The sequence below is a fragment of the Tenrec ecaudatus genome, chromosome 18 (assembly GCF_050624435.1).
Source record: "Tenrec ecaudatus isolate mTenEca1 chromosome 18, mTenEca1.hap1, whole genome shotgun sequence".
Lineage (NCBI taxonomy): Eukaryota > Metazoa > Chordata > Mammalia > Afrosoricida > Tenrecidae > Tenrec > Tenrec ecaudatus.
This window is the reverse complement of record NC_134547.1, coordinates 1,951,310-1,979,253: the sequence shown is the minus strand read 5'-3', so window position 1 is coordinate 1,979,253 and position 27,944 is coordinate 1,951,310. Positions and strand designations below refer to the sequence as shown.

The 27,944-nt window shown below is 49.4% G+C and overlaps 2 protein-coding genes and 1 non-coding gene across 3 annotated transcripts; all 3 read right to left on the bottom strand.

Annotated features, from left to right (window-relative positions):
- Window positions 1-5,827: 5,827 nt before the first annotated feature.
- On the bottom strand, window positions 5,828-5,934 carry LOC142432818 (U6 spliceosomal RNA). The gene has a single exon (XR_012780923.1). It is a non-coding gene; the product is annotated as a U6 spliceosomal RNA (small nuclear RNA).
- Window positions 5,935-6,589: 655 nt separating this feature from the next.
- On the bottom strand, window positions 6,590-7,528 carry LOC142432455 (olfactory receptor 6Z7-like). The gene has a single exon (XM_075537692.1). It carries the CDS (start codon window positions 7,526-7,528, stop codon window positions 6,590-6,592), a length of 939 nt encoding a protein of 312 aa, XP_075393807.1.
- Window positions 7,529-20,601: 13,073 nt separating this feature from the next.
- LOC142432572 (olfactory receptor 10A7-like) lies at window positions 20,602-21,567 on the bottom strand. The gene has a single exon (XM_075537798.1). It carries the CDS (start codon window positions 21,565-21,567, stop codon window positions 20,602-20,604), a length of 966 nt encoding a protein of 321 aa, XP_075393913.1.
- Between the last annotated feature and the right edge of the window lie 6,377 nt (window positions 21,568-27,944).

Here is a 27,944-nt window from a genome sequence, read left to right as displayed (position 1 = left end):
ATAACTTGAGACCTGTCTGCCTTAAAATGATGAACGCCGATACGAAACATCCAGGGTCCCCGGGGGTGCAGCTGGCTACACACCGAGCTGATCACCACAAGGTTACAGCTGGAACCCGTCGTCTCGCTCGGGGGGCAAAGGTCAGGCTGTGTGTGCCCCTAAAGATTTAAAGTCTGGGAACCCCAGAGGGGCTAATGTTGCTCTGTCCCCCAGGATTGTGGTGAATCTAGTCCACCGGATGGCCCTTGGCAAGCGAGGAAGAGAGTGACCTGAACTATCTAAAGCAGGCAAGTGTACTGCCGTTTACTGACAGTCACCAGGGGTGAGTAGGAGCAAGAGAAAACAAATGGGTTGTTATTTAAGAGACCCTGCGCTCCTAGTAGGGCGATGGCAATGAGTAGGCACAATGGTTCAACAAGAAGCCAAGCACCATGAATGCCACCGAATTGCACATGTTACGGAGGCTGCAACGGCAATCCTTCTGCTGTGCACGCATTGAGCACACTAGCAGCACACCGGCAAGGCAATGGCAGGCACATATAAAAAGGACGATAAAGTAGATTATGGTCACTATAAAAGTTTTTTAAAATTTCAAAATGTGTCATACATTTAAGTGACAGGGGACACCCGGGGAGGATACACAAATAAATTGGTCTAACAATATTAAAAAAATCATTTTCAATAGAAAAAAAATGGACAAAGAGCCGGCATGGATACCTCACCAAAGAATAAATATTAATAGCCCAAACTATAGAAACATACTCATCTCATGAGGCGCAAAGGAGATTAAAACCCACATTCGAAGCATGTTCAATCAGCACAAATATGTTGTTGTTGGGTGCTGTGGAATCAGTTCTGACTCATAGACCCCATGAGACAGAACAGAGCTGCCCCATCGTGTTTCCTAGCTTGTCATCTTTGTGGGAACAGACACCCCCCACCCCAGGTATTTCTGGTCCCGAACATGCAGGTGATTCCAAACCACCAACATCTGGTTACTAGCTAAACCCTCAGCGGCTCTATCATCTATCCTCAGCGCACACATCTGAAGGCCAGAAAGTAGACCACGTAGCCCTACTTGTAGCAACGGAACCTTAACGCGTGGCTTCTGGGGGTGTCTAGTGGGATTATCAGGTCAGGGAGAACAAGCAAACAAAAGCTCATCATTTAGTGAATTTGAAGATGTGACAGTGACCGTGAAGTTTGGGTCCGACCAGATATCCAGAGGAAGGCTCACAGCAGCCTTGTTAAGCTGGCCCAAGAGGGGGGAAAAAAAATAACCGGAAGCTTCCCAAGTGCCCAGCTACAGTCGAATAGTTGAACAGTAGCATTGGTATTTAAGGGATAGAACACTGCTCTGTCAACACGCTGGTGAATCCGGGCCACACCGCACATCGTTGACAAATCAACACAAAATATATTGAAAGCAAAGTTCCGGAAGGAAGCATACTAACGGTAGATTTCCAACTGTCTGAGCTCAGTCCGTGCCCCCCAATTTTAAATAGGGTGCACGGGGTAAAAGAAAATGAAATGGTAGGCGTAACATTCAAGATCATGGCGTGGTGATTTCGGGAGGGTAGAGAGAGGGTGAAGAAGAAAGAGGAAACAGATGACAAGGTCTACGTATAGTCTCCTACCCTGGAGGACAGACAGTGGAGAACTGAGTGAGGGAGACGTCGGATGGCGTAAGATATGATAAAATAATAATTATTTATAAATTATCAAGGGTTTAGGGAGAAGAGGAGCGGGTAGGGAGGGGCAAAAGGAGGAGCTGATGCCAGGGGCTCAGGTGGAGAGTGGGTGTTTTGAGAACGATGATGGCAACACATGTATACATGTGCTAGACACAAATGATGTATGTATGGATTGTAAAAAGAGTTGTATGAGCCCATGATAAAAAATTTTTTTTAAGTGGCTGGTGCGTGCTCAGCCTCCACCGCATTGTCCTGGCTACCCTGTTTGCACACGGTGCTAGGAGTAACCAACCCCTGGAGAAAGACCGCCTGCTGGATGCAGTAGAGCGTCAATGAAACGTAGGAAGCACCCCCTCCCCCCACTGAGATGGAGTGACAGACGCGGCGGCTGCGACAGTGGGCACAGACTGTGAGGACGGCGCAGGGCCAGGCAGAATGCATCCTGTCTTGCGTGGAGACAGGACAAGACAGACCCATTTCACGGGCAGCTGAAAGCAACAGAGTGATGCTAAGGGTTCTTGTCCATCTACTCATTATCTGCCTTGAATTTCGCTGCCGTCGAGTCAGAATTGGCTCCTACAGCCCTGTATAGGGGCAGGGGCAAGTGCTCATGTGGGTTTCCCAAACTATACCTCCTCAAGGGAGTGGAAAGCCCTGTCCTCTTGCAATCTGCCCAAGAGACACTTTGTTTACTTGTAATCATTTTTTGGGGGGCTCATACATCTCTTATCACAATCCAGCCATACATCAATTGCATAAAGCGCATTTGTACATTCATTACCCTCATTCTCAGAGCATCTGCCTAAGAGACACTTTAAAAGCAGCTTCGCTATGGACTGAAGTCTATCCTAACCGTGTACACACACACACACACACACGCACACACTCCAATCTACTGTAAGTTCATTTCAAGAAAAAGGAAAGTCAAACAGAACTTACTTTCACTCTTCACTTCCAATACTCCTAGTCTCTTCCCCGGAGGTCATGGGTAATATAAGTTCTTTGTGGATGCTTCCAGGAGTTTTGCCGGCAGATCCATGCATATATATGTTGTTAAGCTCCTTAAGCAGGTAAAACTGGCAGAGTTGGCTCTACCTCAACTTGAATACCTGTTATCAGAAAGCACCGGCACAATGTTTGTGCTTTAAGTTCTTCTCAGACCCATGTCTGTGGTGTTTGGAGTGGAGAGCCTGCAGTTCTTCATGCTGGGCAAAGTCACCCGGCATTGGATCTGCCTATGGTTCTGATCCAGGGCTGTGTACCAGCGCAAGCCATTAATGGGTGTGGAAATGGTTCTTGGGGATGCCTGCCAGAGTCCCTTTCCATCAGCTGTCTTTTCTTTGACTGAAATGCCTGCCTTCTCTGGTCCCCTCTGTCCCTGGTACAGCCTCTGTGCTACTTCAGTGACTCACTACTCTTTCCCTGGCCCCGCGCCTCTCTGAAAGGCCCCAGTGATCTCAGGACGTCCCTGAGCTACCTGCTGAGGAACGGAGGATACGAGTACCTAACAAGGTTCCCAGCATGCAGAATCAGCCGATTGGAAGCTACTCCTTAGGTTTCACCGCACACCTGTCAGTTCTGCGCTCCAGCAGGAGCCTGCGGATGTGCTGGTGATGGCCTTGCTGTCTCTGGCTCCAGGGAAGTCTGCGACTGAGACTCTCCCCTTCTCTGCACCACACTAGGTGTTACTTAAGATGATGGTAGCATATTCAAAAGTAAAAGAGAGGAGGCCTCCTTGTGGCTCTTGTTTCTGGCTCATACCAGGCAGCAGCTGATTGAGGTATGGCATACCGGGTAAATAAGTGTTCAGCTGCTAACTGACAGCTTGGCAGTTCGCCCACCGCTGCTGCTCAGGATTAACACCTGCTGATCTGCTCTGAGAAAGGTCCCAGCCCAGGGCATCCGACGACGCAGTTCCTTCGGTCTGACAGGGTCTCTCTCAGTACTCAGACTGAGCCCACACGGCAACTGCCATGCAGAGGCTGCAGTGCTGTCTGCGGTCTGTCCTGTATGGTACAGCGGCCTCCAGCATTTTTACACATGGTCAGCAATAAGGAGTACACGCAGCGTGTGACCAAGGCACAGCAGCAGCAGCACACACACACACACACACACACACGCAAACAAAGCAGAAGTTCGACAATGCTTACCCTTACATTATGCGAGGCCCTTTGATGTTGCTTACCTTCTCTGTTTCGTTGTTCACTGTCTAATTAAACTGTCGATCATCTAGCTCGTCTTGATTCAATAAGATGATGGTTCTGATGAACCCCTGAAGCATAACATCGTCAAGCTAAGCACAGGGCTTCGGGACCGAGAGGAGATCATTCCAACCCGGTTTCTACCACCGACAAACTTGTGAGCGTAGACAATACCTGGCAGCCAGAGGTCCGCGCCCTCATCCCCAGCACGGAGATAATCACCTGACAGTTGCCAGGAGGACTAAACCCGGTCCCGGTCACGTAGTAAGGGGACCTAGTAGTACCTCGCACACCACAGGAGCCTTTTCTGAGCGAGTCCTGTTGTGGCCTTTTCTTATTCCTTTGAGCTTGATTCCTTACCTCGCTGGGACAGGTCCTCCTTTCCCTTTAGGAACCACACTCCGGGGTCCTTGAACAGAGGTGGAGGGGCGAGGGGAGTGCAGAGGTGAGCAGGGAACCCAAGGACCCCAACCCAGTCCAGACGTGTTTCCAAACAGGTATCTTTGCTGCTAAGCAACGGACTGCTACCCACCCTCCTCACTTCTCCATCTCTGTGTGGTCTGAGCGGCAGAGGGAGCAAGCAGAAAGACCAGCTCAATTAATAGCAAGGATGGACCTCCGAGGGCGCCCTGTCCCCGGTCTCTGTGGATTTAGAGGGCAGACGGATGCAAAACTTTTTCTAAAATGCACCTTGGCTTGAGAAAGTGACTCAGAGGTATCATACGTTCCAAATTGGTTCTCAGCTTTTTTTTTTAATGCACCCATACACCACGAGGCTTCAAGAAGTTAAAAGGTTCCTGGAAATTTTGAATGAAAAGATAATGTCCTTTCCTCCCATGACCTTTCTGAAGTCTCCTTGTGTGCGTGCATCTAAAATATATGCCCCACGTTACATATAGGCACACACACACACACACACACACACACATTAAAAAAACTGCCACCTTTAACCAATTGCGAAGAGTTGCGAAAATCGAAATGGGGGAAACAAGATTATTGGAACTGGTGGTAAGTAAGCCATGTTTGACTAGAATTAGCTAGGTCGATGATAGCTAGTTGGATGTTTCCATGTATTTGTGTCCCTATATGTACGTGTGGACATAGACATGCAGATATCATTATACACACACCCACTATTTCTAGACCCTTCTCCTGAGACACCACACTAGGGGTCCCTCTGGCCCCCGAGTTGTTAGCCAGCATCACACTGTTCTCTGACACATGGTGCCCCATCCACAATGGAATGACAGGCTGCCCGGTCCTGGGACAACTCTGTGATTGGCTGGGACCCGACCATTTACATCTGCAGAGTTTCCATAGACTGGGTGTAAAAAGTCGATGCCAAGCCCGCCTTCCTCGTTGTCCTTCCTCTGGAAGCGCCACTGGAAAGCGAGATCTGTTTGGCACTATAGCTACGTGGACCACCTCAGACAGGCAGGCCATGCTGTGCTTACGGTGTGCTTGAAAAGAATCAAACCCGGGTCTCCTGCGTGGAAGTTGAGAACTCTGACATTGGATCGCCCCTTCCTTCTTATATAACACATACGGATTTATGCACACATGCGCGCGCGCACACACGCACACACACACACACACACACACACACACCCCTATGCACAGAGGGACACAGAGCAAGTGGGGAAACATAGAAATAATGTGTGTGACTTCAGCTAAGCGGTAAACAGGAATTCAGTTGGTTCTTGAACTGTTTTTATGAGTTTGAAATGATATCAAGCAGAAAAATACAAGGATTTTAAGAAGGGGCTGGTGTTTTAGCATTTTATTTTCTTTATATCGCCGTCACATTTCTGTGTCAAAGCAGACAAATCTATTGATACCTCTACATCTTCCCCCAGGGGAACATTAGATATATTTTTTAGTGCTTTAACTTTTATTATTTTAAGCTTAATTTATTCCCGAGCCATGAGTTTTAAAAATAGGGAACGCTTCACGAATTTGCGTGTCGTCCTTGCGCAGGGGCCATGCTAATCTTCTCTGTATCATTCCAATTTTAGTAGATGTGCTGCCGAAGCGAGCACGAAACATTAGATATTTAATCCATGGGCTGTGTCTGGGATTTCTCATTACACACCATGGCACCGTTACGATCTTTGTACGCAGAGCTATCTGGACATGTGAGAGCACCTAGCAGCGTGTGGACAGTGCCTGCCGGTCTTCTAGGACTAGCGATGGCGTGGTTGGGAAGTCATTGGTTTATCGATACATGTGCCATCTCGTTATGTGGGTTGTCAGCCGCCAACCATTTGGCTCTGATGATTTGCCGTCCCACGACTTGGCTCACATCTCTCTGGAGGAGCTCGGATTGTGATCGTGAGCTCATGGCCTCGTGTTACCATGTGGGAGCTCGTGGTCCACGCTTCCTCTTGACCTTGGCTGTTGAGTCCACCCTGACTCATGGCAAAACCGTGGGTGAAGAGGTGACCTCCATGCTCCTTAAACTCTTCCAGGCCGTTAGCGTTCAGCAGCGGACAACAGGCTCCTTGTCTCAATCATGGCTGGGTTGATTTGAATGGCCAACTGCTAACATTAGTCCCCTCAGGGCGCCTCCATGGTCCATTAGATGGCTAAGATTTTTCTCCAGTTTTGGACATATCTATCAAGGTTCTTATGGTGTTAGGGGCCAAGAAAGATGCTTCATCAGGAGTGGGGAGACCCCGCTTTCCCAGAGCAGGATCAAGGCAGGTGGAGTGTTTTCCTCAGCACTGCATGGACCTCCTTGTTGCGCAGGCAGTAGATGATGGGGTTGCAGATGGGTGTGACCACCGTGTAGATGACTGACAGCACCTTGTTGAGGTCCATGGACTTGATGCGGCTGGGCCGGCAGTAGATGAAGAGGGCGGCGGAGTAGAAGATGCCCACCACGACCAGGTGGGAGGCACAGGTGGAGAGAGCTTTGCGGCGGACCGCGGCCGACGGCATGCGGAACACGGCCACCCCGATGGCTGAATAGGAGGCCAAGGCCACCAGCAGCGTCCCACAGAAGATGACGATGGCCGAGATGAAGTCCACCAGCTCGGTCAGGGCCACGTGGGTGCAGGACAGGTTGAGCAGAGGGGAGACATCGCAGAAAAACTGGTTGAGGACATTGGGGCCACAGTAGGAGAGGGTGGCAATGCACGTGGTCTTGACAGCTGAGACCAGAAGGCCACCAAGCCACGAGCACAAGGCCAAAGCCAGGCAGACCTGGGGCCGCATGAGCAGTGGGTAGTGGAGTGGGCGGCAGATGGCCACATAGCGGTCATAGGCCATGGAGGCCAGGAGTGTGCACTCGGTGCAGATGAGAGAGACGAAGAAGAAGAGTTGGGTCATGCAGGCAGTGAAAGGCACACTGTAGGGCCCCGCCCACAGCCCCACGAGTAGGCTGGGCATGGTCACGGACACGTAGCACATCTCCAGGCAGCTCAGGTTGCCCAGGAAGAAGTACATGGGCTTGTGGAGCTCGCTGTGAGTGCAGACGAGGTAGACGATGAGCGTGTTCTCCAGGAGGGTCAGCAGGTAGAGGGTCAGGAAGACGGTGAATAGAGCATTTCTTATGTCTGGCCTTGTGGACAAACCCAGCAGGATAAACTCTTGGACTCTGGTCATGTTGGCCCACTCCAGGGACCTCTCCATCTAAGGAGAGACAGAGAGATCGAGTCTGTTGACATTCTGGTCACAGAGGCGCCCAGTTAAAGCACATGCTGTTGAGGCCAATTCCACGCCTGGCAACTCCGCGTGGGTCAGAGCAGAGCTGTCCTGTACAGCACTGCCAAGCCTGTGACATTTGGAAGCAGATCAGTATGCCCTTCTATAGAGTCACCTTTGGGTGGGTTCATGCAGCAACATTTCCCCTCAGTAGCTGAATGTGTTAACTCTTTACTACGAAGAGATTCTAAGGGATAAGCCTAGCCCTGCGATGACACCCTATGGACAGGCTCTGAAACAAGCCAACCTTGGCTTCAATGCTGGGAGGGACCAAGATGGTAACTCTTTCTGCGAGTAGAAAGCCTCATCGGCCTCCCGAGGAGTGGCTGCTGGTTTCTAATGGCTGACCTTCCCGTTGGCAGCCCAACACACAACCACTCGCCACCAAGACATCACGGAAACCATAAAGTGGACTTGACTGGATTGCTAATCCTCAGGCCCCAGCACAGTTCCTTGGACATTGACGACATGCTGACCAACATAAAGGAATTGCTGTGGAGGCTGTGTGATCACTTCTGATCACACTGGGACATGATGATTGCAAATTAGGCCTTCGTCTTACACGTAACACATGGACACTGGACAAATGCGAGAGGATGTTGGATTCACGTGAACAAAACTACGCAGGACCATGGGTGTGTTTACCAACATGTGTCTGAGGGCTCACTGTGTGCTCGCCCTTGTGCTAAGACTTTCCACCCATGATCTCCTCTCTTCTCTACCACATCCTCGTGAGGCTGGGCTTAGATGCCTCCTGATGGACAACAGATGGGAAGGCGTCTATTTCAGGAGTTCATAGGAGACAGGCCTCACTGAACAAAAGTCACTGCAGATGGAATTCCAGATCGTGTCGAAGGCAGTAGTGGTGGCTGGACTCACGAGGGCTGGCCATGAAGGACGGCGACCCTGAGAAGGTGGCATGTGAATGGACTGCGGGAAGGATCCCCAAGTGCCAAGAGCTGAGGTGACTAGTGAGGCTCAGGTGGGTTGGGGCAGAGAGGAGAGCAAATGCCCGGTGATGAGCAGAGAGTGGACGTGCTCGTGGACAGTGAGGAGATCTTTGAAGCTGAGCCTTAGTGAGTAAGAAGAGCAGAAAGACTTGAGGATGGAGAGATTGCTAAGGACTAGGCCAGATACAAGGAGTGCTGATGACAGACAAGGTTTCAGCCCTTGCCTGTTGGCTGTTCAAACCAACCAAGCAACTCCACAGGAGCGGGATCTGACCATCGGCTCTGGAAAAGACGACTGTGCGGAAAATTCCACGAACCATTTCTTCTCTGCTGTGCATCCCATTTACTGACCCAAGAGCACATATCATCACCAACCACAAGTCTTCTGGCGGCCTCAAATTTTACCAGGCTCAGAAAGCAAACATGAGTTGCCTCAAGTCATGTGACCCATACAGACAATGAGAACAAAGCTCAGTTTCATGGCTGTGTTCCATGGATCCTTGCCGTTTATTTATTCAGCCTCTAAGCAACCGTTCTAAGCCCCAAACAAAAACAATACGGGCACAGTCATAACACCATCTACAGCTTCAAGAAAGCAAAGAGTTTATTCATCCATGTATTGGCCAAATCTGCTGCAAAGATTTTAAAGCACAGACAGAACTTTACGGACGAAGGTGCACCAGACCCGAGCCGTGGTCTTTGTCGTCAGCTCGTATGTCAATGAAAGCCGGGCCCTCAAAAGGAAGATGGAAAGACGAGCTATGGTGTTGCAGAAGCGCACTGAGCGCAGCACAGACGGTCCTAAGAATGAGCAGAAGTACGCTGGAGGAGGTGCAACCAGAATGCTCGTTAGCGTGTGAGACTGTGTCTCACGCACTTTGGTCATCAGAAAGGCTTGTCTCTGGAAAAGGGCATCATAGAGCACCAGTGGGGTGGGGGTGGGGGTGGAGGGGAGGAAGACCCTCAGGGAGAAGCATGGACAAAGTGAGTGTCAGGATGAGCTCGACCATGGCAATGGGAGGGAAGACGGCGCAGGACTGAGCGGGTCTCCCTCTGCTGCACACGCGTCTGAACTGACTCGACGCCAGCTAACCACAAGCAGGGAAGGAGCCTTGGTGAACAATGGTAACCACGTGGCCATCTGCTCCTGTAAAGATTACAGACTAGAACATCGCTCACGTGGCATGGCTACGGGTCAAAAATCTAATAGCTGGCACCTAACAACGCCCCCCCCCCAAACTAACAAACATAAAACACACCCACTGAGTCCACGCTGGCCTCAGAGCGACCCCCGTGGATATCCGAGACGGCAACTGTTTACAGGAGTAGACAGTCTAGTTTTTCTGGTGGTTTCAAACTGCCGACCATGCGGAGCCCAGCCCAAAGCATAAGTAGTACATCACCAGGGCTACCAACAATACCACCGAGTAATAGCTTTTCATGCGTGCCAGGCCTTGTGCTACCTTCTTTTGAGGTATTCAGCTCTTTGAAGTCTCACACAATCTACCCTAGGGCACTGCTCCTACCCCTAAGCTTGAAGGCTGGGGACCAAGTGAAGAGGAATAAGTGACTCACCTGGGACCACACAGCAATGATGCCAAGAGCTGAGATGCAAGCTAGGATCTCCAGGAATCCAAGTCTCATCTTCTCTCCTCCATCTGCAAGCACTCTCTTCTCTACTTGAGCAGCGTTTCCACTTCAGACGTTCAACTCTGCACTTGGACAAATGAAGGAGGAGGGAAAATGTGTGCTCCGCTTTGGTGAGAGCGGTGCCTGCTCTGGACAGAGATGTCAGCATCGACAGCTTCTGGGAGAGCGACTTCTCCCAGTTACGAAAGAGGGGACCCTGTCCCCAGCCCAGCCAGTCTTGGGGCTCTGGGGCTCAGATCAAGGGGAGTCCCTCTGGGACATAGGGGTACAGCGAATGGTGTGACCCTTTGCCTGGGCATGCCTATACAGTAGGGGATGCTGGGCCCTTCTCAGGCTTCCTGTCTGGGCTCCAAAAAATTCCTTTTCTCCCCCTTTGCTTAAAAAATAAAGAAAGAGGGAACCCAAGCAACTGTGGGCATGCAAGCCTTTCTTGCAAACAAATTTTTTTAGATGCAAGAATCAGAGTTTTCTGACAAGTCAGATATGACGATAATAAAAAAAGCCAGCGTTGGCACTGAATTACACATGCAGGAGTTACTGGGTTAGCGAAGGTTTTGTTGTGCCTTGTTGTGCCACCATTAGGAAAAATAATAATTAGACGAATGAACCATGAGTTCGAGAATATGTTCTGGGACGGAATGTGGTGATGATGGTGCTATTCTTCTTGCTATTCTTCTTGGTTGGATTGTATGACGTGTGGATGCCGGGCTAATAAAACTGTTTTTAAAAAAGGCTAAACCTGAGGGGCTGATACCAAAGGCTTAAGTGGAGAGCAAATGTTTTGAGAATGATGAGGGCAATGAATGTGCTTGACACAATGGATGGATGGATGGATTGTGATAAGAGTTGTATGAGCCCCCAGTAAAATTATTTTTTTTTAATGCTGGTGCTAAGGCTCGGGACAAAGGCAGAAGGGAACTGAATAAAGTGGAGCCCGAGGATATAGAGGCATTGTGCGCATTATAACAGAGGTGAGTCCACTGACCCAAGTGACCACAGCCACTCAGCAGAACTTGCCCTTCCACACAAATGACCTGCATCTAAGCCAGCCGTTTTTCCTTTGGAAAGAGCCAAACAGCAACCTCGGGCCCAGGCGAACTCCCTGTGATCTCACTTTGGGGCGCCTCCTGCGCTGTTCTGAAGCTCAGCTTCCAGATGGGCACACCCCATCGTGGGTACGAAACCCTCGTGGGGTGACGGTGCAGAACAAATGAACACTGTAGCGCACGGCTGGTCCCGTCCAGTCGGATACTTAGTCGAAAGCGCCAGGCCTCGGTCAGGCGTGGTGGGGCGACTTTCACTTGTCCTCCTGAAGGAGCTCTCACTAGCCCGGGGATCAGGACTCTCTGGGAGCTGTTCTGGCTGCTAAGCGTGTTCTCCCTGTGAACTTGGGTCTGGCTTCTCTCAGGCGCCCCCGGCTGCTTGGTTTCTGGTTGGGAGACAGCACAGCAAATCGGCATGGTGCTCCACCGTGGCACCGGATTTTGATCCAGCCAGGAGGTCATTCGAACAATGACACGGATAACGTCCAAGGATGACTGCCTACATACCACATCCTTCCGGTCAGAGCCGGAAGAGATCTGAGCACCCCGGAAAGGAGCTTTTAGTGTTTATAAGACACAGAGGTCACCCAAAACAAAGAGGGGTGTCCGTGTTCTGGGGGCCTCCCATCTCCCACCTCAACGCTGTCTGGGCAGAGACACAAACTCTTCCAGAGCGCTCCACTTTGTGGAGAGGTCGAGGGACTTAAAAGGGGGGGCGGGGGAGGGGGTAACCATATGCTGGTCTCTCTCTGACCAGACAGGCCCCGTTCGGGGGACTGTAAGCTTCTCATATGCCGGCCCCTCTTATATCATCACCAGGGAGACACATTACAGCCACACTATCAGATATTTTATACTCCCATCCCACGGATGATTGTGTCTTTTTAATGCCAACAGATGCCAGGCCTTGGTGAGGGGCAGGGGGTTGATCTGAGAAGTAAAGATCTCAGGAGGGAGAGGGATAGAGAAAAAAATCCAAAACACCCAAAAAGCCATCACGACATCCTGGCTTGTCCAAAGGGCTTGCTCCTCACACCAGTTAAGGTCTGGAGAATTTGTCTTCAACATGTAAAAGGCAGCCACCATGAAGCCAGGTTCTCACCTGCTCGGGGCAGCTCTCCTTTGGTTGAGAAGTCCCTGGTTGGCCTCTGCCACCCCTGTTGCCTATACCGAGCTTCCTTCTGGTTCTCTCCCCACTTCCTTGCTGGCTCTGCCTTTGACTGCCCTCTCTCGACTTGCATATCACACACACACACCTCCTCCAGGGACCCTTCTTGATACGCTCCTCCTGATGTGAACGTCAAGGGCTCCACAGGCCCCTGCCTCATCCACAGATGAGCCCACAGCGGCATCCCCCAAAGGACTCCATCTGCAGCCTGAAGCTTGTCGCTAGTGCCTGGCTCTCAATTTCCAAAAAAAAAAAAAACCCAAAAACATGGACCGGGGAAACTCTGATGTCTAGAACTGGATAATTCCATCTTTTAAATATGTCGGGGCTTCAAACACTCACGGAAAAGTGGAACTTCGTAGATATGGTTTGAAGTCCACACCTATCTATCAGCCATACACCTTTGTGTGTGTGTGTGTGTGTGTGTGTGTGTGTGTGCAGCTGCTCTGGGAACAATGGAAAGAGGTTGGTGAGTAAGAATGAGTTCCTACCCCAAGAGAAACGGGGCCATGATTTCTAGCTCTGTTGCCTTGGTAACACTACTTATTCAAAATCAGATATCCGCTCCTTTTCTGAAGTGTATCATTTGTGGAAAGAAAAGAAGCCACAGTGTGGTGATTACAGGGTCCGTCTCAGGAGGGTACTCAGCACGTGTCCTGAATCCTGCCATCCTAACTGAAACCCAGACTTGCCTCCATAAGATAAAAACAGCAAACCTACTCGTGGTTTGAAGTAGTAAGCATGGCCCTTCCTTCTTCTCTGCTTTATAAAAACCCACACAAGAAGAGCTTTGTGCAGGAGGGACTTCGTGCTAAGAGAAATGGACGTATTGACAAAAATAGACCCAAGTTCTGGCTTTCAGGAGCTTGAAACGGCTCATTTTCCCTCAAAGAATAATGCAAGAAAAACGTCTTAATCCAATCAAACGTTCTTTTTCCTATCCGGCACTGTAGGAGGAGAGAATGCATCATTCTTAATAAGAAGAGCTCATTAATTTTCTGGAAGTGCTATTACTTACCAGATCACCGAGGGATGAGTAGACCATGGTGGGTAAGAGCGAAGGCTTTTAAGTCAGACAAGTGAGCCGTAGCACGTCTCTCCCTGCCTAACTGAACGGACTTAGGACGCTGGCCTCTGTAAGTCTAATGTACTGAAACACCGTAAAGAGATATAATCACTGCCTCATCAGGAGCCCTGGTGGTGCAATGGTGAAGCACTTGGGTGCCAACCCAGAGGTGGCCACTTAGAAACTGCAGTGGTGATCTGCTCCCATTGGATTGCATCCTAGAAAACACTATGGGGCCAGCTTTACTCTACTTGACACCAGGTCACAGTGCGTCAGAATCCACTCAGTAGCACGCAACCAATGACAAGTATAACTTTGTCAGGTTCTTAGAGGGTTAGATGAGCTAATTATCTCTAAAGTGCTGAGAGCCAGGGCCTGGCATTTGGTTGTCCCCAACAGTAGTGTTCCTCCCTGTTAGTCCCTGTCTCACCCCCAAAGAACAGCATTGCATCCCCTCACCTGGTGGTGTAGGGACGATGGGTACACAATTTTCTTTGCTGATGCTGCTCCTGGAGACACCAGGTGACTTCAGCTCCTGCCCAGCATTGGCGATGCCATTGAATGAGAGGAATTTACCCTCTCGGTCCACCTGGGAAGGAGCTGTCTCTGGTGCTGAACAAGGCCCACTCACCACGCTCCTGCTTCTGCTCACAGCGACTCCCGGGTACTAAGCTGTTGAGTGATCGACCTTTCAAGGACAAGCAGGAAGGAAAAGGAGCTTAAATGGAATCTCTGGACCTTAGAGACATCCTCTGGTCTCTGTGGATTTGGAGAAGCGATGAAATGGAAAACTTTTTTTTTTTTAACTGATGCTGTGAAGTGATGGAGGAGAAGCGGAGCAGAGAAAGCTTCTTTCAAGCTTGCCAAGTTCAGATAAACACAGATTCATTTAGTCCCTCCCAAGTGCAAAACCTCTTCTTAGAACTAGGGGCAGAGTGAGGACTCAGAAACACTGATGGAGTCAGGGGTGGGGCCCATCAAGATGGAAACAGGCATTCATAACCCATTGTGAGAGACAGGAACAGAATTGGGGCCCATGGAGAAGAGCTCTTAGTTCTGGGGCTCAGAAAATGATTCCCAGGAGAGGTAAGTCTCAGAAAATTGCTTCTATTCACACAACATACAAGTTGAGAAATAGCCCACATGCGAAGATCACCGTCCTGGATTCTCTGAAGATGATCTTAACACGTTCCTCACAAACTTGTAAGCGAAACCAGACCTCATGACCGTGATCTACGAAGCCTGCCCTTCCGGGACTGATTGTTTCTTCCTAACAGAGGATTGGTCTGTATCCTAATCAGTACATCGCCATGAAAGACAATCAAAATTTCAGAGTTCTCCTCCTTTTTTGGGGGGTGGGGTGTTGTTAAATAACAGACAATGCTCTAGAAATATCATGGAAAATATATCAGCTTGTCCTAGGGAGAACCAAGTCATTTTTTGATACCTTAAAATAGTTTAATTAAATTCTTCATACTTTATAAGTAGCATACACTTCCTACACCCAATATGAAACACAAAATCATATGTTTTACGACACCCAATACAAAACATAAATGGAAAACTTGGTTTACTTTCATTCACACTCATTCTGTTTCCTGACTCTTCCCCTCTGTACACAATGTTCTTTGTGTAAAACCTTCCGGGCAGTTTTCAGATAACTCTTTCTGAGCCTTTTATCATAGAAATAGCCATCAACACAACGTACATTTGCTACGGAGGAATTTTTTTTTTTTCCTGAGATGGATCCTCTGCCAGAAGGGGACCTCTTCTCATGAGGAAGTCCCTGATAGCCATTAAAATGTAAATCCATGGTCGTTTTGTTGTAAATATCACATCGTTACAGCACACAATGAACTCAATCTCTCATCATCATGTCTCAAGTCTGTGCAGAAGTTTTCCTTTTCCCACTGGTGTTCCATTATTTCTCCATAGAAATCTTGGATGGCAGGAAGAGGAGGAGTTATCCCCCAGCCCTTTCCTGTTCTACAGTGGGTGGAATGAAGCCCTAGGGAAGGGAAAGGACTTATCTGGAATCCAACAGCAAGGGTTGTGGCTCAGGTTGGACTCACAGGTTACTAGATTCCCAATCCACCTTTTGGAAGTACGACTTGGGGTTCCCCCTTGAAACAGGGATTCTTGTTCTTTTTTCATTTTATTTTAATCTATGGGGGTACATATGGAAATAAGGGGTGGAGAGCATTGCTTGAGCACCCAACGGCTCTTCCTCGCATCCCCTCATGTGGTGTTAATAACTCCGTGGAGTATGGATAGCTATGACTCCCGATTCATAGAGAGACGACTGAGGTTTGGGGAAATCAAGTTGCAGTCCATGCAGGGCCACAAGGGGGTGGCGGTGGGGTGGGGAGAGGAACTGACCCCAAGGTCTCAATAGAAAGCAAATGTCTAGAAAATAATGATGGCAACATAGATACAAATGTGCTTGTTACTATTGATTTATGGGTTGTTATCAGAGCTGTAAGAGCCCTCAATAAAATAATTGAAACACAAACAAACAAAAGAACAACACAGAAGGTGAAGAGGTTTCTTTGAGGATGGCAGTGCCCCGTACCCAGGCCGTGATATTGCCTATTGCCTCATATGCCTGTGAAAGTTGGACGCTGAATAAGAAAGTCTCGATGCATTTGAGTTGTGATGGCAGTGAGCAGTAGAGAGAGCCCCACGGACTGCCAGGAGAACAAACAACTACATCTCAGAAGGGGTACAACCGGGGTGCTTCTTAGAGGCAAAGACGGCGAGCCTTAGACTCACGCGCTTTGGATATGTTTGGATATGTCCTGGGAAAGAACATCATTCTTGAAAGCCGAAGGGCAGGAAAAAAGAGGAAGACCTCCAAGGAGATGGGTTGATTCTGTGGCTGCAACAATGAACTCACACATAACAATTGTTAGGGGGGCACAGGACCAGGCAGAGCTGGAACCGACTTGAGGACACGACCATATTCACCAGCAAGTTGAATGCTCTTTGAGAAGCTTGTTACCCATTCAGGTTTTCTCTTCAAGACACTTCCTGATTGAAGACTTGGCTCATTTTCCCCCTAGTTCCGTGAAGCTTCCAGATATTAGCAATATCTCACTGCCAATTGGTCGGTCATCTGATAGACAACTATATTCATGATGCCTTTTCTTGACTGAACATTCTTAATTTTAATGTCACATAGATCCATCTTCTTGTCTGCCTACTGAGTCTTATGTAAAACATCCCTCAAACTTGTAGATCACCAAGCACCCTGTATAGCGTTTGGTTGTTAACTTACAGTGATTGCTCATTTATTTCTATAAAGCCTGTTTAGAAGAAGAAGATTTGTACAATTTTGAGAACATTTTCTTCATTCTTGTACTCATCTTTGTTAGTTCCTGTTCCCTGCCAACCTCCCTGTCATACCCCCAAGGAGCCATTAATCCCGTTACTACTGTCTTTATAGATTTACCTATCCTCGATTTCATATTCAGAAAGACATTCAAACAAATTGAACTTCTTGCTCCCAGCAAGGGCAGGATGTCCCTCCTAGTGGGGCCTCTCTGTGGTTGCTGAAGGGATCTCCTCTTTCCTGCTGTCCACACCCCCCTATCACCTCCTGCACTTAAGTTTACCTGGGATCTTTAAAATTTACACCGACAGCTTTGTTCCTACTATCCCTTACAGTGTCAATATTTTCAAGTATATGAAATATAATCATCAATAAAAATTAAAATAGTTGGTATCCCTCCTTACTATTATAAAACAAAATACAATAAATAATAATAACAATAATAATAAAAGAATGTGAAGTGACCACTCGAATCCAGGAATGTCTTCTAGGAAAAGCAGATCCCTTCGATGAGAGAATATAAACCACGGAGAAGAAATTTCTCTTCCCATACATTGAACGATGTTTAAAAAGGTATCCCCATGCGTTTGAGGGGTGGATTAAACAAAAGACTCCAGAGTTGTGAGAGATGAAAGCCTGCCGCTGGGTATCCTAGCTATCAGACAGCGTGCTCCAAACTTGATTATGTCTTTAGGTGAAAACGTAAGACCCGATCATTTGAGCTCCCTATTGACTCATTTTAAATCTGTTCTAGGTTTGAATAGGTCCTGCTTTCTTTTCCACCAAGGTGGTCTCCCCACACCCCCCAGTTTATTTTGTCATTGTCGTTGGTCCTGTTTAGATGTTCTCACTTTTTGTATGTTTCCCGTACATGAAGCCCAGGACAGGAAGTCTATGGCGACAGGACCTGGATTAGTGCCTTACTGGGGGGGGGGGGGTGCCGTGGAGCTGACTTTGCCTTGGGGTGACCACATGCATATTTGCAAGACTTACATGGGAAATCAGAAGTCCCTGGTGATTTCCCTCTAATTATCACCAAATAACCGAATAGTCAACTGATTCCCAAACAGAGAGCCTGACTGCGGTAGATTCAAATAATAAACCTGCTTTGAATGGTTAAAACCTTGTCACACGACACCCCCCACCCCACCCCGACATAGTGGGTTTGATCTGCTTGTCAACATTGTCAGTGTCTGGTTGTGTTCTTTCTCATCCTGAGGTTTATCTCTGGTGTACTTTGTCCCTGTGGGTAGGTGGCCTTCTTGAACCTTTGCCATGTGTTGTGCTGTTTTTCAGTGTGTGAAACCCAGGATCGATGAACCTGTGGAGACAACCATTAGACTAAGGGTTTCTGGGGGGCCTGGTGGGGGAGTCGTGGGAGTAAAGGGGAGCTGATAGTGAGGAGTTCAAGAAGGAAGAGAAAATGTTTTGAAACTGTGGCAGCAATTGTACAATACTGCTTGATGAGCTGAAACTATGGGATGGTATGATGCCTGGACAAACTCCTCATATATGTATGTATGTGTGTGTGTATATGTGTGTGTGTATGTGTGTGTATATGTATGTGTGTGTATATGTGTGTGCATGTGTGTATATGTGTGTATGTGTGTATACATGTGTATCTATATGTGTGTATCTATATATGTGTGTATCTATGGGTGTGTGTGAATATATGTATGTATACATATATACGGACCAGTCTACAGGGTTTTCTTGGCTGTCATCTTTGTAGAAGCACAACACCATGCCTTTCTTCTGTGGCACCCTCGGGCGACTTCAAAACACCAACTTGTGGGTGAGGAGTTGGGTGCAAACAATGGTGTCACCGGAAGGGATGTAAAAACTCAAGCGAATTCATTGCTTCGCAGAGGAGGGATTCTCACGTGCTGGAGAGACTCCAGGCCTGACTGGAGTCAGGCACACAGTGCTCACCGCCACGGAGTTGATGCCGACTCGTAGAAGCCCTGTGGGTTTCCCAGGCTGTACCTCTGGGAGTCGAAGGGTCTGTTTTCCTCCCACAGTCTGGCCGGTGGTTTCCAACTGCTGACCTGTGATTCGTAGCCTGCTACACCCCAGCATTCCTGAGGAACATCACAGTCACCAGAATGCCATCTCCCTTGTCCTCGCTGTTCTATTTTTTTTCCCTCGTGGACTCCATTTTCCAACAAGACTTCTCTTAAACAGGTCCAGTAGCTGCTGGTGTCAATCACCTTCCAGTTTCCCAGCTGCAGGCCACGGACAAATAGAAGTTGGAACACAAAGCCCGAGTCCTGCCTCTCTGCAGGAGATTCTAATAATTGTCTAAATTCCAGAGTATCCCTTCTAGCCACATTCTTTGCCCTAGAGTCCTAGTCCCTCCCACGGAGAGAAAGGGTTGTTGGGTTAGACTTGCATTGCCCACTGGGATACTAGTGGGCATGGCATACCCGAAGCCTTGGCAACCCCTTCTGTAAGTGGCTTCACCCTCAGCGATCACATGAGAAACACATGCCTGAGCTCTCTCCTTGATTTCGGGAGAAGAATGGGAGACACGTGGAGCCGAGTCACCTCCTATTCAGCTGAGCCAACGGCAACTGATATTTCTCTTAGTTTCTGGGAGCTGCCATCACTATGTACCCAAAGATAAAACAAACAAACAAACCAAGCTCACTGCCATCGAGCTGATACTGACTCACAGGGACCCGAGAGGACAGGGTTGAACTGCCCTGCGAGTTTCCAAGTCTGTAACTTACGGGAGGAGCCCCGGTGGAGGAGTGGTTCCGCCTTGGGCTGCAATTCTCATGGTTATCTGTTTGAAACCAGCAGCCCTTGGAAGAAAGACTGGGCTTTCCACTCGCAGAAACAGTTACAACCTCAGAAACCCATGGGGCCGGGTGGGGGGTGTGTCGCAGTATGCATCAGCACTGACTCGATGGCAGTGAGTTTGGTTTGGTTGACTCTGTCCAGGGCCAGAAAGCCTCATTCCTGCAGAGTGGCTGGTGGTTTCGAACTGCTGACCTTTAGGACTGCAGCCCAATGAATAACCACTGCACCACCAGGGCTCCTTGAAGCCCAAGATGAGCGGACTTAAAGAACAGACATTATTTTCTCACAGCTCTGGAGGCTAGAAGTCCAAGCCAAGGGATTCTTTCTGAGAGATTCTGGGCGATTCAGCGTCCCTTGCCTCTCTCCTAGTGTGTAGAAGCTGTTGACCCTCTTCGATGTTTTCAGCATGTATCTACATGTGTTCGCCCTGTGTGGGACTCTGATCTCTGTTATTCTCTTTCATAAGGTAGCACTCAGACCAGACCAGGACTAGGACCGCCCTGCGTCCCTGGTATTTAATTTACAGCACCACCACCCCAAAGAAACACCCCACTTCCCCCACTTCCCCAAACAAGGTCACATTCACAGGTAAAGTGGTTCACCCTACCCCTTGGGGGACACATTTCAGCACATAGCTGTACTGATTTGGGCGAGCAACTCCGTCCAAGATCAGAAGAGCCACCCTCACCTGTCTTCATAGTTGTAAGTTTTGTGATTGATGACACAGCTCATTGTGCAAAGAGCTGAGTGAGGCGCTCTCCTGGTCCCCATCCAGGTTCTTCCGTCCATCCCTACTGAGCAGTGGTGTGCAGGGAGCGACGGCTGGTCACGAGCATCGCCATGGCAGAAAGATGGAGTCAGTACTGAGGAAAGAGCGGGAAGGATGGGTCTCCAGAAGGCAGGCAGCGGGTTGCATGGGAACAGTGGTGCACGGAGTCTAGGGGCAGAAGCCTACCACTCCTGACTTGGAGAAGTGGTCCCCGGAACATCATTCTCGGGGCCCTGACCCGTGCCGCCCCCAGCACGCTCGGCCCAGAGCAGCCTTCACCTCCTTGTTCCGCAGGCTGTAGATGAGGGGGTTGAGCATGGGGGTGACCAGCGTGTAGGAGAGGGAAACCACTTGCTTGCTCTCAGGGGAGTAGCTGGCCTTGGGTCGCAGGTGGATGACCCCCGTTGTGCCGTAAAACAGAACCACCACGATGAGGTGGGAGGCGCACGTGGACAGGGCTTTGTGGCGCCCCGTGGCCGAGGACATGCGTAGGACGGTGGCCAGCACCCCGACGTAGGATGCGGCGATCAGACAGAACGGAGTCATGATGACCAGCACTGTGGCCACCAACACATTGGCCTCGAAGATCCTGGTGTCTGCGCACGCCAGGCTCAGCAGAGGGGCGATGTCACAGAAGAAGTGGCGGATGCCCCGGGGCCCACAGAAGGGGAAGCTGAAGAGCCAGATGGTGAAGACCAGGGACACGGGGACCCCAGCCAGCCAGCAGGTGGCTGCCAGCAGGTGGCAGAGCCGTGGGCTCATGATGGTGCCATAGCGCAGGGGCCTGCAGATGGCCACGTAGCGGTCCCAGGCCATGACCGTCAGGAGGAAGCACTCTGTTGTAACGCAGGCCAGCACCAGCAGCAGCTGCAGGGCACAGCTCACGGGAGAGAGGCCGCGCCCTGGCCAGAGCAGCGTGGCTAGCAGTTGGGGCACGATATCCAGGGAGAAGCAGATCTCCACGAGGGCCAGCTGTCGGAGGAAGAAGTACATGGGCGCCTGCAGGACGGGGTCCCAGAGGCTCAGCAGCACGATGAGACCGTTACCCAGCAGCGTGAGTGTGAACATGGCCAAGAAGAGCGCAGAGAGCAGCGGGCGCAGCGTGGGCACGTGGGCGAAGCCCAGCAAGACAAAGTCACGTGCCCAGCTCTGGTTGGCTCCCAAGGGAGCCCGGAACCACGGCATGGTCCAGGGATGCGCCCAGATCCTGCCCAGAGATGTAGAGGTTGTTAACAGAAGCAATGAAATAGAACATTCACCTCCTTGTGTCTCTCTCCACAGGGTGCACTGCCCAGCTTGAAGGCACTTATTAAAAGGCAAATCAGCTAACAGAATATCAAATTATCAATGGAATCCAGAATTCCCGGACCCACTGAGGCTAGGTGGAGCTCTCTGTACTGTTTCCCTGAGATTATCATTCAGCTTTAAACTGGAAACACTCTTCCTGACATCTTCCCTGAGCAGTTGAGCTTGCTTCCAGATGCCTGCCGTGAGCACTGTCTGCTGTCAAAGAATGATCTCTGCAGAATCCAGCGGACAAAGCAACTCAGAGGTTAATGATGATGGGAAAATTTTGGTCAGGGAAAACTCGGCTAGTTGTACAACGTGGAGAAAAACAATCGTCGTCACTTAAAGGGTACGCATAGAAGTTGTAGAGATGAGCTATATTTGCTGTCTATATATTTTCATTAAAAATAAGTAAAAAAATTTTTTTTAAAGGCCAACCAGGTCATGGCACCCACAGGGCCCTCCTTCAATTCTCCACTAAAGAAGGCAGGAAGTCAAGGCCTTTCCCAAGCCCACGAGCACCCTCTCTGACCTCCTCCCACAGAACTCCATCCACAATGGATGGTGCTGCCTCAGGGCCTTTGCACTCGCCTTGTCCTCCCTTCCTGGGATCTTGGACACTCCTTTCTTCTTACGAGGTCCTGTGTGGGCCGGCCCTCAGCTCTTTCTCCATCCGCACATCCTCCCACACGTCTCGTTCGCTGGCCTTCCAAGGCCTTCTCGGGCGCGGTCTGGGAGATACAGCGTTTCCTTCTCTCTGCAGAACCTTTGCACACGCTAGTTCTAGTCCCTCGGCCCACAGTGCTGTTTCTCCTACCTGTGGCCCTTGCTGGGCACCCCCACCCTCCCTATTTCTATGCCAATCACAACTTCTCAGAGGCGATGCTAGAAATAGCACCCCTAGCCTTGGGCTCCAACATGGACACCAGCTGGGACGAGGTTTGAATTCTATTCTTGTGTAATAAATCCTGCTTCCTCCTGTGCGCTGTCAACTTCGTGAAATAGACATGTTCAAATCTAGGGCCTAGGAGAGTTTCTTTCCATGAGTTGGACCCATGGGTTTATCGATTATTTGTACCCTAACCCTAACCCTAGGGAGATGGTGCCAAGGAGCGCAGGAAGAGAAAGAATGTTTGGAAACGGATCGTGGTAGCAATCGTACAATTCTGCTTCACGTGATTGGACTATGGAATGATGTGATATATGTATTAACTCCCGATTAACCATAAAGAAATAATGGAAGGGCAATTCCCACCCCCCAAAGCCCAAAAGGCCCGACTCACTGGGTGGCAGACTCCAGTAGGGTGTTTGTTGCATGTCAGGGATCCTAAACAGCACCAGCTCCGAGTAGAAGTCTCAGCTTGGAAGGCCACAGCACTGCGTGTTGGCAGAGAACTGTGGGGGTGACAGCTGAACGGGACCCTGGTGCTCCCCACTCTCTGAGAGGAGGCGCTGTCTGTTTGCTAAACGCATTGCTACTGAGTCCACGGGTTTCCGGGGGCATTGTGTTCTACGGGGTTTCCAGCACTTGCCATCTTTGTAAGCAAGACCCCCAGACCTTCCCCCCGAGGGGCTTTTGGGTGGATTCAGACCACTAACTTTTTGGCATAGTGGTGAGTAGGCTGCTACCTACCAGACGAGCAGTTCAAAACCACCAGCCTGCTCCTCGGGAGAAAGCAAAGGCTTTCTACTCCCGGGAAGTGTTACCATCTTGGAAACGCCCAGGGGCAGTTCTAACCTGTCCTACAGGGTCGCTGTGAGTCTTAGCTTCGAAGACATCTTCGAGTGGCCTCATCCAGCACCCTTCTATGGAGCCGGAGGCAGACGCGGGCACATCCCCATCAAGCAGGGTTGAGTGCATGCTTGTCTGCGCTCCTGACAGGGAGCTCAGCGGCGCCCGCGGCAGCTCAGGTGAGGAGCGCTTCCCATCAGGACTGGCAGGAGTGAGAACTGCCCCACAAGCTGTAGATTTCTGGCCACATTGGAATGCCTTTATTCTCTTTGCTCGTAAACCCACTTCTAGGAAGTTGCCCTACTGTTGGGTTCACCCGTGTGCCCACAGTCTCTGCGTGAGAGCCAAGCGTTAGAGCCAAGCGTTACTTCTAAGCACGGGAGCTGGAAAGGAACCATTCCCACCGGGCTGGGACCTGATCACGGAAAACTCGATAGCTCCTCATATCCTAGAGGCAGGGATGGTATTACTGCCCGAGAAACGAGGTGCAGGACATTGTGTATGATGTGCTAGCCTTTTGAAAAATGCCAGAGGGGAGTCAACTGGCACGGAGGCTTGGAACGTCTCTGCAAAGACCCATAAGAGCCAGCTGACAGTCGTTGCCCTTGGAGAGATTCAGTGACACAAGAGACAAAGAACTGATAGACCTCCACAAACAAGGGCCACTCCTTGTTGTCCAAAAAGCTGACACAAACCCTACAGCAAACCAGAGGCCGTGGAGTCAGCTCTGACTCACAGTGACACTGTGAGGGTCAGATTAGAAGCACTCTCCATTGGGCTTTCCGAGGCTGGCTTGTTCAAATTGAGAGGCAGGCGTGTCTCCCTAGGTGCCTTTGAGCGGATTCAACTGATCCATCAGCCTTTCAGTTAGCAACCAAGTGCATTAGGGACGTCCACTCTGTATAAAATAAAAAGAGAGTGTTCTCCAGCAACTGAGACCCACTTCTACGTGGTGGCCAGCAGTGACCACATGGCTGATAGAGCCTTCAGGTATTTGCTAGGCACCCAGTATGTTATGCACATCAAACTACAGTAAGTGTCCAGCTAATGTAACCTGGCCCGAATAGTCATTTTACTGTTAGAAACATTTGATGCATCACTTTTGGAAATAGAAGACACGGAAATTAGGACTATGACAACTTATCTGTAGTCACATCACCCACGGATCATTTCTGCTGGTATCTGCATGCATTTAATTCCAATTAGAAGTATACACATAGACATCAAGCAAACCTTGATGTTTTTCTTAATTATGTCTCGCATCTTGTTATCTTTTCATCTCTGAAATATTGTTGCATATTAATAAGAACGTTCATGATCCCGACCTCCCAGGCTTACCATCAGATGCTGGCAAGAAAGCATACTTAATGTGATTTCACATAAGAGTGTGACTGGGTGGTGCACACAGTCCCTGTGATCAACTGCTAACCAAGGAAGTTGGAGATTTGGGTCCACTCAGACAGGCCTCAGGAGGCAGGCCTGGCAATGTAATTTGTAAAGGAAACTGGAGATGGAGGGTGGGTGTAAGCAGAAAAGAGGAAGCAAAGAAGGAAGAAAAGAGGAGAGGCAGGAAGAATGGGGCAGGGAAGAAGGACGGAAGGAAGGAGGGAGGGAGGGAGGGAGGAAAGACAAGAACAGATTGCTTTAGATCTTCGGGAGGTAACCTTTTCTTGGGGGCCATCCAATATCCATTTTCAGACCAGAAAATAGAAAGCCCAGAAAGGGTCCTCCCCACCTCCAAGTCTCAACCATCACACTGCTCCCTAAGATGATGGCCCGACTGACGAGTGAGGAGACAGAGACCCAGGGAACTCCACCGCCTCACAAAGCAAAGAGGGGCCACCCCCATCTGCACCCCCGCTCAGATGCTCAGAGGGGCCATCCTTGCTTCCTGAGAAGCCAAGAGATGCCCTGGCTCCAACGATGGCAAAAAGGGGACTCACCTCCCGGGGAGTCCACAGCCCAGAGGCTTGGCTGAGGTGAGGTTCATAGGGATAGCAGCCTCTGGCCAGGGACCTGGAGACTCTCTGTTCCCCCTGGAGACCCTGGGATCAGGGCTCATTATCCAGCCCTGCGCCTGGCTGCTCCTTGTGAGGACATGGCCCTCTTGTTCCATTCACCCCTTTCTTTCATGCCATGGTGGTTAGGAGTCCCCACAGTGGGGGGCTGTGAGTCCCTGGCAGGTATGTAGGATGTTGGCAGGACTGTGAATGACTGGATCTCCTCCTCTGCCCGTAGGGACGTGAACAGAGACAGCAGCCAGGCCGGCAATCTGGAAGAACCAAGTCGACAATAAGCCATCTTTCCCAATGGATGTTGGTGATGGTTGCCACCACAGGATTGGGGTAATTGGTTTCATTGAATCACACAAGTCGGGGGGAAAACAGGCTGAATTGGTAAATGGGCTACCTATATTCTTACAATTCAAGTAGGCTCAATGAGAAATGGTTCAAAAACGTACCTTTTCACATTACTCAGCTGTAAAGGAAAATGATGTCCCGGTGCATGCCCCAACGTGGACTATCCTGAAAAACATCGTGATCCCAAAATGTTGCCATCAAATTAGCTCAGACTCACGATAACTTGATGCATCGTGTTTTCAAGTAATGCAGGGTCCTCACAGGAGGACAAACAGCTAGCAAGCTGGATACAGTGGGGTAGCATTCATACAAATGAGTAACAATGGCAACCAAATAAAAACAAAACGACCCTCTTGTCATATTCTAGAGAGTTTATAGATTAGTCCTTTGTCCTCACATGAACCTGCCAATGCTCCCTCAGCCTGTGGCTTCTCTTTCATCTCTCTGGTGAGGCCTTTTGGCTCACTTCCTGTGTCTAATTTTTAGGAGGTCCCAGTCGATCTATTCTGTTTTTTGCTGTGTGTATTCTTTGTTGTTTGGTAGTATATTTATTACCATGTACTAGGGCCTCTAGGTTGGTCCCTGTGTTTTCACTGACGATCTTTATAAATTCTAGGTTTTACATCTAGGCCTTGAATCCATCTTGAGCTCATTTTTATATGTGGAGTGAGAAATGAGTCTTATTGTATTCTGAATAAAGAGATCCATCCCCCTCAGCACCGTTTGTTGAAGAGACTATCCCTTTCCCATCTAATGCGTTTCGACCCTTTGTCAAAAATCAGGTAGCTAAAGGTGGACAGATTTCCTTCTGGGTTCTTAATTTTGTTCCACCCACCGGTCTGTGAGTATGTGTCTGTCATTGTACCAGGACCAAGCTGTTTTGAGATTGAGAAGTGAGAGCCCTCCCACTTTGTCACTAATGATTTTTCAATTTCTCCATGTATCATGTCCTTTCTAACATTCTACCACCCGTCTGATGGTTGGTCATTAATGTTCAATTATTGAACTGGTCTCTACATTTAGATGAAATCTACTCAAGGTCATCCTGTGACTCTGGCGACCTTGCTTTAATGTGCTTCACTCTCAACTTGAACGTAATAAGAGATTTTGCTGACATTTCTCTGGGAAACAACACACTGGCTCTGATACCTGAGCAAGTGGCTTACTCTCTTTGAACCTTTACTTCCTCGTCTGTTAAATGGGAGTGATCCTAACCATAGAGGGGGACCTGGCAAGGCACTGGTGGAGCGGGATGGGCCTTGCCTGGCTTGGAAGAGGTTTCAAGGAGTTGGGAATCATTTCAGAGAATCAATAGAAGGTAAAGGAACAGGTCCATATTTGAATGTGACTCAGCTTATCCTGGTCAGGAAGACCAAAGAGAAAGCTTGGCTTCACAAGATGCAGCTCATTATTGTTGGTTGTCCTGGAGTCAATTCCAAGTCACAGCACCCTCGTGCGTGCAGCAGGGTAGAACTGCCTCCTCGTGTTTCCAAAGCTGTGACCTTCCTAAGCTGTCATGAGGACCTCCTTCTGAGGCATCTCTGAGTGGTTTGAGCCAACAAACTTTCACCGAGTCATCAGACAATCGGCTGTTTGCACCACACAAGAATTCCTAAGAAGTGGTTAGTTTTTCCCTAATATCTCTTTTTCCCTTTATTTTGGCCACCTTGTTGTTAGCTGCCATGGAACCAGCTCTGGGTCTTGGCGATGGGACGTGGGCTGGCCCTGTGCCCCCATCATGGTCGTTGCTCTGCTTGGGTTCATTGCTTCCATCATTGGGCCAATGACTCCATGGCCAACAGCTAGAAACTAGTGGGGATTGGGCATAGGCCCAGGAGGAGATGATCGAAAACGACACGTGCCCTTTCCAGGTCACAGACCTTAAGAAGAAGCTGAGACCAGAAGAACAAGATGATGCTCAGTTATCGCTGCCTTTATGACCAGGGCTAGGGCACACGAGCCCTTGAACATGAGATGCAGACCACAAATTCTTAAAAAGCCTAGACTTCCGAGGCCAGTTAAGAGTAGAGAACTCTCTGAGACTTTAACCTGAGACAGGTTTTAAACCAGGGGTGGGAAATATCTGTCCCACGGGCCTTATGAAGCCCGTGAAATCATCAAGACTAGCTAACATCACATATCTCACCAAAGGGAAGCAATTCCAGACATCACATTAAACCCCA

What these genes read in the sequence shown, in the direction of transcription:
- LOC142432455 (XM_075537692.1), bottom strand. Translation starts at nt 7,528, where the DNA reads ATGGAGAGGTCCCTGGAGTGGGCCAACATGACCAGAGTCCAAGAGTTT.
- LOC142432572 (XM_075537798.1), bottom strand. Translation starts at nt 21,567, where the DNA reads ATGCCGTGGTTCCGGGCTCCCTTGGGAGCCAACCAGAGCTGGGCACGT.